The sequence below is a fragment of the Choloepus didactylus genome, chromosome 3, assembly GCF_015220235.1.
Source record: "Choloepus didactylus isolate mChoDid1 chromosome 3, mChoDid1.pri, whole genome shotgun sequence".
Lineage (NCBI taxonomy): Eukaryota > Metazoa > Chordata > Mammalia > Pilosa > Megalonychidae > Choloepus > Choloepus didactylus.
This window is the reverse complement of record NC_051309.1, coordinates 58,281,179-58,297,038: the sequence shown is the minus strand read 5'-3', so window position 1 is coordinate 58,297,038 and position 15,860 is coordinate 58,281,179. Positions and strand designations below refer to the sequence as shown.

The 15,860-nt window shown below is 39.3% G+C and overlaps 1 protein-coding gene across 2 annotated transcripts in view; it reads right to left on the bottom strand.

Annotated features, from left to right (window-relative positions):
- ARL9 (ADP ribosylation factor like GTPase 9) overlaps positions 1 to 15,860 on the bottom strand; it is a 50,198-nt gene that overhangs the window by 18,452 nt on the left and 15,886 nt on the right. For both annotated transcript variants that reach the window (XM_037829867.1, XM_037829868.1), the window contains exon 3: positions 7,678 to 7,853. In XM_037829867.1, the coding sequence (XP_037685795.1) occupies positions 7,678 to 7,853 (176 nt within the window). The remainder of the gene's footprint in view (positions 1 to 7,677; positions 7,854 to 15,860) is intronic.

The following is a 15,860-nucleotide window of genomic DNA, read 5'->3' as shown; positions in this document are numbered from 1 at the left end:
CGATATATTTAAAATTCTGAGAGAGAGGAATTTCCAGCCAAGAATACTTTATCCAGCAAAGCTCTCCTTCAAATTTGAGGGAGAGCTTAAATTTTTCACAGACAAAGAAATGCTGAGAGAATTTGCTAACAAGAGACCTGCCCTACTGGAGATACTAAAGGGAGCCCTACAGACAGAGAAACAAAGACAGGACAGAGAGACTTGGAGAAAGGTTCAGTACTAAAGAGATTCGGTATGGGTACAATAAAGGATATTAATAGAGAGAGGGAAAAATATGGCAAACATAACCCAAAGGATAAGATGGCCGATTCAAGAAATGCCTTCACGGTTTTAACGTTGAATGTAAATGGATTAAACTCCCCAATTAAAAGATATAGATTCGCAGAATGGATCAAAAAAAATGAACCATCAATATGTTGCATACAAGAGACTCATCTTAGACACAGGGACACAAAGAAACTGAAAGTGAAAGGATGGAAAAAAATATTTCATGCAAGCTACAGCCAAAAGAAAGCAGGTGTAGCAATATTAATCTCAGATAAAATAGACTTCAAATGCAGGGATGTTTTGAGAGACAAAGAAGGCCACTACATACTAATAAAAGGGGCAATTCAACAAGAAGAAATAACAATCGTAAATGTCTATGCACCCAATCAAGGTGCCACAAAATACATGAGAGAAACATTGGCAAAACTAAAGGAAGCAATTGATGTTTCCACAATAATTGTGGGAGACTTCAACACATCACTCTCTCCTATAGATAGATCAACCAGACAGAAGACCAATAAGGAAATTGAAAACCTAAACAATCTGATAAATGAATTAGATTTAACAGACATCTACAGGACATTACATCCCAAATCACCAGGATACACATACTTTTCTAGTGCTCACGGAACTTTCTCCAGAATAGATCATATGCTGGGACATAAAACAAGCCTCAATAAATTTAAAAAGATTGAAATTATTCAAAGCACATTCTCTGACCACAATGGAATACAATTAGAAGTCAATAACCATCAGAGACTTAGAAAATTCACAAATACCTGGAGGTTAAACAACACACTCCTAAACAATCAGTGGGTTAAAGAAGAAATAGCAAGAGAAATTGCTAAATATATAGAGACGAATGAAAATGAGAACACAACATACCAAAACCTATGGGATGCAGCAAAAGCAGTGCTAAGGGGGAAATTTATAGCACTAAACGCATATATTAAAAAGGAAGAAAGAGCCAAAATCAAAGAACTAATGGATCAAATGAAGAAGCTAGAAAATGAACAGCAAACCAATCCTAAACCAAGTACAAGAAAAGAAATAACAAGGATTAAAGCAGAAATAAATGACATAGAGAACAAAAAAACAATAGAAAGGATAAATATCACCAAAAGTTGGTTCTTTGAGAAGATCAACAAGATTGACAAGCCCCTAGCTAGACTGACAAAATCAAAAAGAGAGAAGACCCATATAAACAAAATAATGAATGAAAAAGGTGACATAACTGCAGATCCTGAAGAAATTAAAAAAATTATAAGAGGATATTATGAACAACTGTATGGCAACAAACTGGATAATGTAGAAGAAATGGACAATTTCCTGGAAACATATGAACAACCTAGACTGACCAGAGAAGAAATAGAAGACCTCAACCAACCCATCACAAGCAAAGAGATCCAATCAGTCATCAAAAATCTTCCCACAAATAAATGCCCAGGGCCAGATGGCTTCACAGGGGAATTCTACCAAACTTTCCAGAAAGAACTGACACCAATCTTACTCAAACTCTTTCAAAACATTGAAAAAAATGGAACACTACCTAACTCATTTTATGAAGCTAACATCAATCTAATACCAAAACCAGGCAAAGATGCTACAAAAAAGGAAAACTACCGGCCAATCTCCCTAATGAATATAGATGCAAAAATCCTCAACAAAATACTTGCAAATCGAATCCAAAGACACATTAAAAAAATCATACACCATGACCAAGTGGGGTTCATTCCAGGCATGCAAGGATGGTTCAACATCAGAAAAACAATCAATGTATTACAACACATTAAAAACTCGAAAGGGAAAAATCAATTGATCATCTCAATAGATGCTGAAAAAGCATTTGACAAAATCCAACATCCCTTTTTGATAAAAACACTTCAAAAGGTAGGAATTGAAGGAAACTTCCTCAACATGATAAAGAGCATATATGAAAAACCCACAGCCAGCATAGTACTCAATGGTGAGAGACTGAAAGCCTTCCCTCTAAGATCAGGAACAAGACAAGGATGCCCGCTGTCACCACTGTTATTCAACATTGTGCTGGAAGTGCTAGCCAGGGCAATCCGGCAAGACAAAGAAATAAAAGGCATCCAAATTGGAAAAGAAGAAGTAAAACTGTCATTGTTTGCAGATGATATGATCTTATATCTAGAAAACCCTGAGAAATCAACGATACACCTACTAGAGCTAATAAACAAATTTAGCAAAGTAGCGGGATACAAGATTAATGCACATAAGTCAGTAATGTTTCTATATGCTAGAAATGAACAAACTGAAGAGACACTCAAGAAAAAGATACCATTTTCAATAGCAACTAAAAAAATCAAGTACCTAGGAATCAACTTAACCAAAGATGTAAAAGACCTATACAAAGAAAACTACATAACTCTACTAAAAGAAATAGAAGGGGACCTTAAAGATGGAAAAATATTCCATGTTCATGGATAGGAAGGCTAAATGTCATTAAGATGTCAATTCTACCCAAACTCATCTACAGATTCAATGCAATCCCAATCAAAATTCCAACAACCTACTTTGCAGACTTGGAAAAGCTAGTTATCAAATTTATTTGGAAAGGGAAGATGCCTCGAATTGCTAAAGACACTCTAAAAAAGAAAAACGAAGTGGGAGGACTTACACTCCCTGACTTTGAAGCTTATTATAAAGCCACAGTTGCCAAGACAGCATGGTACTGGCACAAAGATAGACATATAGATCAATGGAATCGAATTGAGAATTCAGAGATAGACCCTCAGATCTATGGCCGACTGATCTTTGATAAGGCCCCCAAAGTCACCGAACTGAGCCATAATGGTCTTTTCAACAAATGGGGCTGGGAGAGTTGGATATCCATATCCAAAAGAATGAAAGAGGACCCCTACCTCACCCCCTACACAAAAATTAACTCAAAATGGACCAAAGATCTCAATATAAAAGAAAGTACCATAAAACTCCTAGAGGATAATGTAGGAAAACATCTTCAAGACCTTGTATTAGGAGGCCACTTCCTAGACTTTACACCCAAAGCACAAGCAACAAAAGAGAAAATAGATAAATGGGAACTCCTCAAGCTTAGAAGTTTCTGCACCTCAAAGGAATTTCTCAAAAAGGTAAAGAGGCAGCCAACTCAATGGGAAAAAATTTTTGGAAACCATGTATCTGACAAAAGACTGATATCTTGCATATACAAAGAAATCCTACAACTCAATGACAATAGTACAGACAGCCCAATTATAAAATGGGCAAAAGATATGAAAAGACAGTTCTCTGAAGAGGAAATACAAATGACCAAGAAACACATGAAAAAATGTTCAGCTTCACTAGCTATTAGAGAGATGCAAATTAAGACCACAATGAGATACCATCTAACACCGGTTAGAATGGCTGCCATTAAACAAACAGGAAACTACAAATGCTGGAGGGGATGTGGAGAAATTGGAACTCTTATTCATTGTTGGTGGGACTGTATAATGGTTCAGCCACTCTGGAAGTCAGTCTGGCAGTTCCTTAGAAAACTAGATATAGAGCTACCATTCGATCCAGCGATTGCACTCCTCGGTATATACCCGGAAGATCGGAAAGCAGTGACACGAACAGATATCTGCACGCCAATGTTCATAGCAGCATTATTCACAATTGCCAAGAGATGGAAACAACCCAAATGTCCTTCAACAGATGAGTGGATAAATAAAATGTGGTATATACACACGATGGAATACTACGCGGCAGTAAGAAGGAACGATCTGGTGAAACATATGACAACATGGATGAACCTTGAAGACATAATGCTGAGCGAAATAAGCCAGGCACAAAAAGAGAAATATTATATGCTACCACTAATGTGAACTTTGAAAAATGTAAAACAAATGGTTTATAATGTAGAATGTAGGGGAACTAGCAGTAGAGAGCAATTAAGGAAGGGGGAACAATAATCCAGGAAGAACAGATAAGCTATTTAACGTTCTGGGGATGCCCAGAAATGACTATGGTCTGTTAATTTCTGATGGTTGTAGTAGGAACAAGTTCACTGAAATGTTGCTATATTATGTAACTTTCTTGGGGTAAAGTAGGAACATGTTGGAAGTTAAGCAGTTATCTTAGGTTAGTTGTCTTTTTCTTACTCCCTTGCTATGGTCTCTTTGAAATGCTCTTTTATTGTATGTTTGTTTTCTTTTTAACTTTTTTTTTTCATACAGGTGATTTGAAAAAAGAAGGGAAAGTTAAAAAAAAAAAAAAAAAAAAAAAAAAAAAAAAAAGATGTAGTGCCCCCTTGAGGAGCCTGTGGAGAATGCAGGGGTATTCGCCTACCCCACCTCCATGGTTGCTAACATGACCACAGACATAGGGGACTGGTGGTTTGATGGGTTGAGCCCTCTACCATAAGTTTTACCCTTGGGAAGACGGTTGCTGCAAAGGAGAGGCTAGGCCTCCGTATATTTGTGCCTAAGAGTCTCCTCCTGAATGCCTCTTTGTTGCTCAGATGTGGCCCTCTCTCTCTGGCTAAGCCAACTTGAAAGGTGAAATCACTGCCCTCCCCCCTACGTGGGATCAGACACCCAGGGAAGTGAATCTCCCTGGCAACATGGAATATGACTCCCAGGGAGGAATGTAGACCTGGCACCGTGGGACGGAGAACATCTTCTTGACCAAAAGGGGGATGTGAAAGGAAATGAAATAAGCTTCAGTGGCAGAGAGATTCCAAAAGGAGCCGAGAGGTCACTCTGGTGGGCACTCTTATGCACACTTTAGACAACCCTTTTTAGGTTCTAAAGAGTTGGGGTAGCTGGTGGTGGATACCTGAAACTATCAAACTACAACCCAGAACCCATGAATCTCGAAGACAGTTGTATAAAAATGTAGCTTATGAGGGGTGACAATGGGATTGGGAAAGCCATAAGGACCAAACACCACTTTGTCTAGTTTATGGATGGATGTGTAGAAAAGTAGGGGAAGGAAACAAACAGACAAAGGTACCCAGTGTTCTTTTTTACTTCAATTGCTCTTTTTCACTCTAATTATTATTCTTGTTATTTTTGTGTGTGTGCTAATGAAGGTGTCAGGGATTGATTTAGGTGATGAATGTACAACTATGTAATGGTACTGTAAACAATCGAAAGTACAATTTGTTTTGTATGACTGCGTGGTATGTGAATATATCTCAATAAAATGATGATTAAAAAAAAAAAAAAAAAAAAAAAAAAGAAATCTACAACTCCACAATAAAAAGACAAAAAACTCAATTAAAAAATGGGCAAAGGACTTAATAGACATTTTTCCAAAGAGGAAATACAAATGGCTAAAAATCACATGAAAAGATGCTTAGCTTCACTAGCTATTAGGGAAATGCAAATCAAAACAATAATAAGATATCATTTCACACCTACTAGAATGGTCACTATTAAAGAAGCAGGAAACCACAAGTGTTGGAGAGGATGCAGAGAAATTGGTATACTTATTCAGTGCTGGTGGGAATGTAAAATGGTGTGGTTGCTGTGGAAATAGTTTGGCAGCTCCTCAGAAAGCTAAGTATAGAACTCTCATATGATCCAGCAATTCTACTAGGTATATACTCAGAAGAACTGAAAGCTGGGATGTGAATAGACATTTGCACACTGATGTTCATAGCAGCATTATTCACAACTGCCAAAAGATGGAAGCAACCCTAGTATTCATCAACTGATGAATGGATGAATGAGTGGTATTACATATGATGGAATATTATTCAGTTGTAAGAAGAAATGAAATCCTGATGCATGCAACAACATGGATGAACTTTGAGGAAATTATGTTGAGTGAAATAAGCCAGACACAGAGGGACAAATATTGTATGATATCACTAATATGAACTAAATAATGAGCAAACTCATGGAATTAACATCTAGAATATCAGTTACCCGAAGATAGAATGAGGGTAGAGAATGGGGAGCTGATGCTTAATTTGTGCAGAAATTTTAATAAAGTTGATTGCAAATGTTTGGAAATAGAGGTGATGGTAGCACATTATTGTTAGTGTAATTAACAGTACTGAATCGTGTGTGTGATTGTGGTTCAAAGTGGAAGTTTACGATCATTATGTCATTAGAAGGAAAGCTAGAAGATGGAACACGGGACTGTATAACAGTGAACCCTGTTGTGGACGGTGAAGGTGGTTAATAGTATAAATATAAGAATGTTCTTCCATGAAGTAGAACAAATGTATATTACTTTTACAAGGTGTTAATAATAGGGTGATATATGGGAAAAATACATTTAATGCAAATTATGGACTATAGTTAGTATTTTTTTTGTATTCTTCCATCAGTTTTAACACAGGTACCACACCAATGCTAAATGTCAATAATAGGGGGGTATAAGGGATATGGAGTTTTTCTTTCTGAAGCAATGAAAATATTCTAAAATTGATTGTAGGGATGAAAGCATAACTCGGTGATTTACTAAGAGCCATTGACTGTACACTTTTGATGGGTTGTATGGTGTGCAAATAAAACTGCTAAAAAGAAATCTAGTTCATGGGGTTGAGGTGAGGACTAAATAAAATAACATATGGAATTTCCCTAGCTGAGTGCCCAGCACATACTAAGTGTTAAGAGGGGGTAATACCCAGTAATTGTTATTATTAGAGCTGTTAGGTTGAATGCTATGGAAGTTACAGTATGGCCTCTGCTCACTAGTCATCTGCTAACTTAATAAACTGTTTACAGCTCCCTCACATGTACCATGCTCTTCTAAAGCTTTGTAGTTTATGGTACTTAAGATGCTCCACTAAAATCACCAGTATTTCTTTAAAATTTTCAGCAGAATATCAAAATCTGTTGGTCTAGATTCTATACTGGACTTTAACATAGACTCCTTCTCCAGGTCATTATTTATAATTATTTTGTTTACTTCCATAAACATTCACCCATAGAAGTAGCGAGGTGGGGGGGGGGGAGACAGGAACTGAGCTCCCCTATGATTTACAAACTAGCAATTGAGAAGGGGGCTTTAATATTGCAATGCTATACACAAAGCTATGAATATTTAATATTTGTAATGCATGTGTGTGAAATAAATTCAGGTCAGTTTTGATATAAGTCAAAACTATTTCTTGGTACATGATAGTCATTCAAATATTTTGTTGAATTCTATTCCCAAATCAGTAGATGTTTATTGAATTAAATTCAACAAATATTTTGTTAAATTCCTACTCTGCCCAAGGCAGTGTACTAGGTATTACAGGGGAAAGAAAGGTGAATAAGACAGTCTCTACCCCCAAGGAGTTTATAATCTAGTAGATTTCATAAGTGTAAATTGAACTGAATATACAGCATATTGTATATATCTAGCTATTAAAAGTAGACATTTCTATTTTTTGTATTAATTACAAAACTCTTTAATTCAATCTATATTTGCACAGATTTTTACCTGTTTGTTTGCCAACACAACCAGAGGAAGGATTGGGTTTGCTTCGATTAGTTGATGAAGGTGTTTTTTGGCTTCAGGTAATCGGTTGTGATCTGCAGAATCCACCACAAAGATCAGCAGTAATCCCTTGGACAGGTACGTTTCCCAATAGGAACGGAAAGGTTCACTGCCACCAACTATAGAGAATAGGAGAGGAAGAACCCACAATTAAAAAATCGCAGAAATGTCCACCATGGAGGTAGGAAGGGCACATCTAGATAATTTCTGAACACTGGACAGGCATTCTGAAAAAATATTTCTGTGTTCAAGAGTACCCAATTTTGAGTAAAACCAGGGGTATCTCACTAAAGAACCAGTTGGTCACAGGGAATCTTTATCCTTCAAAAGTGGGTCATTCATTCTGAGATCACAAAGAATCAACATAAACTAAATACTCCAATGGATGATTCCTGATGTTGTTACACATAGCAGCCATGTCAGCAAATGCATATTTATCAATTAAGAGATTCCAAAAATTGGAGTAGACTACTGTGCTGGTTTGTATATACTATGAACCCCCAGAAAAAGTCATATTCTCTAATGCAATCTTGTGGGGGCAGATTTATTAATCTTTCTGATTAGGGTGTGCCCTTTTGATTGAATGTTTCCATGAAGATGTGACTCAATCAACTGTGGGCTAGATCTTTGATTATATCATCTCCATGGAGATATGGACCCTACACATTCAGGGAGGATCTTAATTAAATCACTGGAGTCCCATAAGAGAGGGAGGCATTTTGGAGAAGGCCATTGAAAGCTGATGCTTGGAGATGTAGACAGAAGGACATTTGGAGATGCTAAACTAAGAGATGCTAGCCCAGAGTTTGATCTGGATGGAGAAACTAAGACAGGACCCCCAGACGGTTAGTTGCACAGGAGCTGAAGAGACTAAGAGAGCAATCCCAGAGACATTTTAGGGTAAGCCATTTTGAAACACAACCCGGGACCAGCAGGCACCAGCCACATGCCTTCCCAGCTGACAGAGGTGTTCCGGATGCCATCGGCCATTCTTCAGTGAACATATCCTCTTGTTGATGTCTTAGTTGGGACACTGTTATGGCCTTAGGACTGCAATTTTGTAACCAAATAAAACCCCCTTTATAAAAGCCAATCCATCTCTGGTATTTTGCATAACTGCAGCTTTAGCAAACCAGAACAATTCAAGGTGGTGGCTTAAAACACACATTGCTCTAAAGTATTTTTAAATGGACTGAGTTCATTGGCTAGTCTTATTTGCACAATTTTTTCTCATTGTCAAAATCCCCATAACTAATCTCTCTTCTGAGAAAAATGGCTTTAAATTAATTCATACTGATTCTTCCCACAAGAAACACTTTAATACTAATAATATATATACTATAGATTTAGTTCTTCTTATCTTAGGACAAAGTTGGCCTACTACGGCCCACAGGTGAAATCTAGCCCCCCACCTGTTTTGTAAAGCCCAAGAGCATGTTTTTAAATGTCTGAGTGGAAAAAAAAGAAGAATATTTCATGACATATGAAAATTACATCAAATTCAGATTTCAGTGTCCACAAATAACATTTTATTGGAACACAGCCATGTCCATGGCTGCTTTTTTACTACAATAGCAGAGTGGAGTAGTTGCAACAGTGGTGTGCAAGTCTCGCCCTTTATAGAAAAAGTTTATGGACCCCTGCTCTAGGAAAGTAACAAAATATTTTAAATACTAAAGGAAAAACTGTGTTTGCTATTCCTTTGTTTTGAGTTGGGCTAGTTATTCTTTGAATTATTTTGTGGTTTTCATGTCTTAAAAGAATATTGTGTAATCTTGTAAGTATTCAGATAATTTTGACATTTAGTTTAAATGTCAATGGACAATTGGGTTGTTTCCCCATTTTTTTGTGTTTTTTTTTCCCTACTACAATGCTGCTCAAAACATTTTTGTATGTCTTCTGGTGCATATATGCAAGAGTTTCCTGCCTTTATGTAAGAGTAGAACTGCTCAGTTGTAGGATCTGAAAATGTTCTACTTTAAAAAGCTTTGCTGATGCCAAATTGTTTTCCATAGGTGTTGGTACCAATTTATACTCCCACCAGTAAGATTTCTTTGGATTCACATCCTCTTCAAAATTTGGTATTATTGCATTTCTTATTTTTTGTTAATCTACTGTATGTAAAAAGATATCTCATCATGGTCTCAATTTGAATTTTTTCTGCTTACAGAAAATTAAGCATTTTTTCATATTTTTATTTCTAATTTGCTTCCTTTTATGTGAAGTGTCCATGTCTTTGTCCAAGTTTTTATTATGTTGTCTCTTATTTATTTGTAGAGTGCTTTATATATTCTGGATACTATTCATTTATTGATTATATGTGCTGCATGTATCTTCTACCACTTTGTAGAATCTTTTGATAAACATAAGTTCTAAATTTTAATGTAGAATTCATCAATCATTTTTTACAGTTTTTGCTTTTTGAATTTTGTTTTTAAAAAAAACTTCTATCTTGAAGTCATAAATATATTATATATATATTTTTTCACAGAGCTTGGCTTTTACTCATCTAAAATTCATGTATGTATTTGTATATGTGGGAGTTAGAAAACCAACTTCATTATTTTTCCATATTGTCCCCACACCATTTATTGAATATTCTCTCCTTTTTCCAGTGGACTCTCTAGTCTGTTTGTTTATTTACTTTGTTCATTTTAGAGTCTATTATTGATATCTTTGATTCCATCTTTAATTCCATTTTTAAAATTACTTTTAACATTTTAATCACAGTTACTTTATATTCTGCATTTGACATTACAATACCTCTAGTCCTTGGAATCTAAATCTTCTGTTTATTGTTTTTACTGATTCTCACTGTTTAATAACTATTTTCTTAACATGTTTGGGAATTTTTAAATATAAACTCACATTTGACTGATCTTAATCTGTAGGATTTCTGGGGACATAAATTGAGGATGCTTTCTTCCATAATGACTTTACAATTGCTTCAACTAGGAGCTGGAGGAGCTACTGACTGGGAACACTTTATCTCCCTTCTGGGAGCCTCAGCTAAATGCAGGAGTGTTAGAGAGAGCTTTTGTATACTGTCATATGCCAAATGCAGATCAGATACTGGTCCTTGCATCAAGATAATGCCGCCTTTCTATTTGCTTATCTCTCCTGTCTAGTTTCAGCTCATGGATGTTTTTATTTTTATTTTGGGAGGGAGGAGTGGGACAGGTAGCCTTGAATATATTCCTTAATACCTGCAAGGTCATCAATGCAAAATGGCAGTGTAAGACACTCCAGGGTGCTGTTAACCCACAGACTCTTTGAACAACGAGGAAAAATTGGTAGGGCCATCTTCCTCAGAACTCCAGAAAACGGTTAAAGATTTACAGTAACTGATCAAGTACCAAATCAAGAAAATGCAGCTTTAAAAAAATGGTAGGAGGAACTCTTGGTGCCCTTGCTGACCCTTCCACAATCCTCACACCGGTGCACTGTGGAGTCAGCCTGCGCCTTGTTCCAGAGGGAGCAGCGTAACCCCTGTGAACATATTATGGTGCCTGTATGTCAGAGCCAATCTATCAAGTAGCAGCTTGAAAGACTGAACCAGAAACTCCTTTGGCTTTTCCTCCAAGAACTTGTCCTTCAGAAAGAAACAATTTGCAGACAGAGTAAGAAACACTTAAGTCAAAGTGGCCCAGGACAAAGGACACCTGCTTTAGGTCATCATAAAATAGAACATCTTGGAGAGGAAGAAATAATCAATACACTTGACAACAAGAAAATTGAAAATATTAAGCCTGAGAAGCAGAAAGGAAAAAGAATTTTAAAAAGGAAACAGAGCCTAAGAGAACTGTGGGATACCATCAGGTATACCAATATACACAATATGAGACTCTCAGAAAGAGAAGAAAAAAAGGGATAGGAGAAATATTCAAAGAAATAATAGCAGAAAACTTTTCAAACTTAATGAAAGACATGAATATGCAAATTCAAGAAGCCGAAAGAACCCAAAACATAATAAATTTTAAGAGAGCCACACCCCGACACATAGTAGTCAAACTGTCCAAAGTCAAGGACAAGTTGAGAGTACAAGGAGTCCCTATGTGATTAAATTCCAATTTCCCATCAGAAACCATGGGGGCAAGAAGACAGTGGGATGACATATTTCAAGTGCTGAAAGAAAACAAGTACCAACCAAGAATCTTATATATACATTATCTGTAGTTACTATAAATGTAAATAGATTAAACTCTTTAGTCAAAAGGTAGACATTGGCAGAATGGCCTTAAAAAGCATGACCCAACTACCTGCTATTTACAAGAGACACAGATTGGTTGAAAGTTAAAGAATGGAAAAAATATACCATGCAAATAGTGACCAAAAGAGAGCTACGGTATCTATACTAACATAAGATAAAACAGATTTTAAGTAAAAAACCGTTGAGGGACAAAGAAGGTAGCTTTGTACTGATAATGGAGTCAATTTACCAAGATGACAAGACAATTTTAAGTATACATGCAATTAAGTTCAGAACCCCAAAACATACATAGCAAATTATTGACAGATTTGAAGGGAGAAATAGATAATTCTACATTAATAATAGAAGACTTCAATACACCACTTTCCATAATGAATAGAACATTTAGACAGGGATCAATAAGGAAACAGAAGATTTGAATGACACCATAAACCAACTAGACCTAACAGACATATTTAGAACCTTTTGCTCAACAAGCAGAATACATGTTGTTCTCTAGTGCAAATGGATCATTCTCCAGGACAGACAGTATGTTAGCTTGCAAAACAAATCTTAATAAATTAAAAAATACTGAAATCGTAAAATGTATCTTCTCTGACTAAAATGGATTGCAGTTAGAAATCAATAACAGAGCGGTGTCTGGAAATTCACAAATACATGGAAATCAAACAACATACTCTTTAACAATCAATGGGTAGAAGAAGAAATCACAAGGTAAATTAGGGAATATCTTGAGGCAGATGAAAATGAAAACACAACATAGCAAACCTATGGAATGCAGCAAAAGGAAAATTTATATATTTAAATGATTACATTTAAAAAGAAGAAAGAACTCAAATCCAAGACCTAACATAACAACTAGAGGATCTAGAAAATGAAGAACAAACTAAACCCAAAGTGAGCAGAAGGAAGGAAATAACAAATTTAGAGCACAGATAAATAAAAAAGAGAATAAAAAACAATACAGAGAATCAATGAAACAAAAAGTAGGTTCTTTGAAAAGATAAAAAAAATCAACACACTTTTAGCTAAACTGGCAAAGAAAAAGAGAGAGGATGCAAATAGCTAGAATCAAAAATGAAAGTGGGACATTACTACTAACCCCAGAGAAATGAAAAGGATTAGAAGCACATGCTATGGACAATTGTACACCTACAAATTAGGGAACCTAGATGAAACAGACAAATTCCTAGAGAGACACAAACTGCCTACACTGACTCAAGAGGAAATTTCAACAAACCAAGAACTACAAAAGAAATTGAATCAGTAATAAAAAAAGTTCCCAACAAAGAAGATGGCTTCACTATTGAATTTTGCCAAACATCCCATGAAGAACTAATATGTGGAAAGCCGCCTCCCGAATCGGGCCTAGCGTATGCGCTGCAGCCTGCTCTAGAGTTACCCCCGCCCATCGAGTGAGCCAAGATGGCGCCTGCATCCTGTTTCCGCATAGTGACGCATGTATCCGCCACCCGCTCCTACCAATCGAAATCCTGTATACGCGATACTAGCCTAGAAGCTTATTGGTTGTTAATTGTGTATAAAAGGTCTTACCCGGACGGGGTAGGGTGAGACAGCCCACAAGGAGCCGTGCCTGACGGCCACATCGAGGCTGCTCTCCCACGAGGCGCCGTGCCCCGTGTGGGAACCAGTAACACAGAATGTTCATCTAGCTGTAGTAAAGGGCTTGCTTTCACAACTGCCGTGTGGTTCGAGTCGTGATTCATGACCAGGTTAGTTCGCGCAGTCTGCATCTCTCTCTCTCCTTCCCTGTTTCCCCTCGCCGGCCGGGAACCGGGGACCGAGCGGGGCAGCGCCGGACAAGTGGTGGCCCGTACGGGGAAGCTCCTCCTCCTGCCTCGCTCTCGACGGTCCCTCTGTGAGGAGAGCAGCGCTGCGCGTCGAGCTTACGGCGGACTTCCCGCGCCTGATCAACGCGAGAAGGTGAGTGCGTCTTATTACATGATAGTTAGGGCCCGTGGGTTTTCAGGTGACCCCGGGGGACTCGGAAGAGCTCTCCGAGTGACTGAAGTATAGTGCCGACTGCAATCATGGGGCAGTCCGGAAGTTCACCTCTCTTAGCTCCCTTAAAGAACCTTTTGAAACAACGGGGTATCTCGGTCAGGAAAAGCTCCCTTCAGCGTTTTCTTGATGATGTTGATACTTTTGCCCCTTGGTTTGCCTGCACCGGCAGCCTTAGCCTACCCTCTTGGATGAAGCTCGGTCGCGACATAGACCGAGCGCGCCAGACGGGCGTGTGTATGGACCCGATTCTAGTACCCATATGGGAGACCGTCCGTGCGGTCCTTGAACTAGAATCGGCTACCGGCCTAAGCCCGTCCTCTGTCTTGCAAGAAGCACGGTGCGCGCTCCAAGAAACCCAGTCAGTTTCGTCAGCGGACGGCTCCTGTAAGGGCAAACCGCCGGAGTCCAGTGACTCTGACTCAGAGTCAGATAGCGATACTGACGAGAAGGCGGAAGCATCCCCGCTAATTGAGTGGGAGGAGCCTCCCGCCACACCCGTGCGGCCTTCCGCCCCGCCAATGTCTACCGCTGCACCCCCAGGGACACCCCAGCTCCCAACTGACGCCTTGGGCGGTCCCACCAAAGGACCTTGCCGAGAGCTCCCTCTAGTGGCCATGCCCAGTAAATGTAATTATCCTTTGCTGCCAGACCCGGAAACCCCGATGGGTCGGTCAGGGGAGGGGCAACCTTTGCCGTACCCCCCGCCCGAGTATACAGGCCCTCAGGACCCTTTGCCATTAGGTAGTGGTGGGAGACATTTCTGGAGATGGAACCCTTTCACAACATTTAGACCTTTTGGCATGCTGGGTGGCTACCAGCCACTTGAGCCGCAGCCAGTCTCAGAAATGTACCCGGTTATTATCAATCCCCAAGGTGGCAATCGGCACGAATCATATGATTACAAACTATTGAGGGAATTGAGGCAGGCCGTCCATCAGTATGGCCCCAATGCCCCTTATACCTTGAACATGATCGAGAACCTCTCTGCTCTAAATCATACACCCGCAGATATTTTTCAGCTAGCCCGTGCTTGCTTGCCGTCAGGCCGATTCATAGATTGGAAAGCATGGTTTGAGGAGTTAGCTGAAGAGCAGGCCGCAAGGAATGCGGCGGGGAGACGTGGCGGGTGGAATGCTGACATGCTGTTGGGGAGAGGCGCCCATGCCCAGAACCAAACGGGTTTCCCACAAGAGGTCTATGCCCAGATCTTCCGCTGTTTTGTGGGTGCCTGGAAAAAGCTAACAGGTGAGGGAGAGGCTCAGGCCTCACTCAGCAATATACACCAAGGCCCCACAGAACCATTTGCGGATTTTGTAGCCAGGATGCAAACCGCAGCTGAGAGAATCTTCTCAGATCCAGGAGTAGCAGAGACTGTGGTTAAGCAAATGATTTTTGAGCAGTGCAACAAGGAGTGCAAAGTTATCCTGGCACAAAACAGAGCAAAAAATTTGACAGAGTGGGTCAGGCTCTGTAGAGATGCTGGCAGCCCTTTAACTAATGCAGGTCTAGCTGCCATGCTAGCCAGCTCCCTACAGGTGGCTACAAAAAGCCCGAGAACCTTCGGGGCAAAGTCTAACGGGTGCTATGGCTGTGGCCAATCAGGGCACTTTAAGAGAGATTGTCCCAATAGACGTCAACCCCCTGCCACTCAACGGTTTGGCGAACCAGGTGCAGCAACCAGGCCGTGTGGCCGTTGCCACAAAGGCCCCCACCGCGCAGAAGACTGTAAATCGGTTTTCGATGCGCAGGGTAGACGCCTCTCTGGCCGCCCCGAGCAGATTCCAAAAAACGGGAAGAGGGGGTCCGCCCTTTCGACGGACCCCCTTGCATGCCATTCGACAACACAGGATCCGATCAAATTCGTGCGTCCCCCGGCTCAGCAGGACTGGAC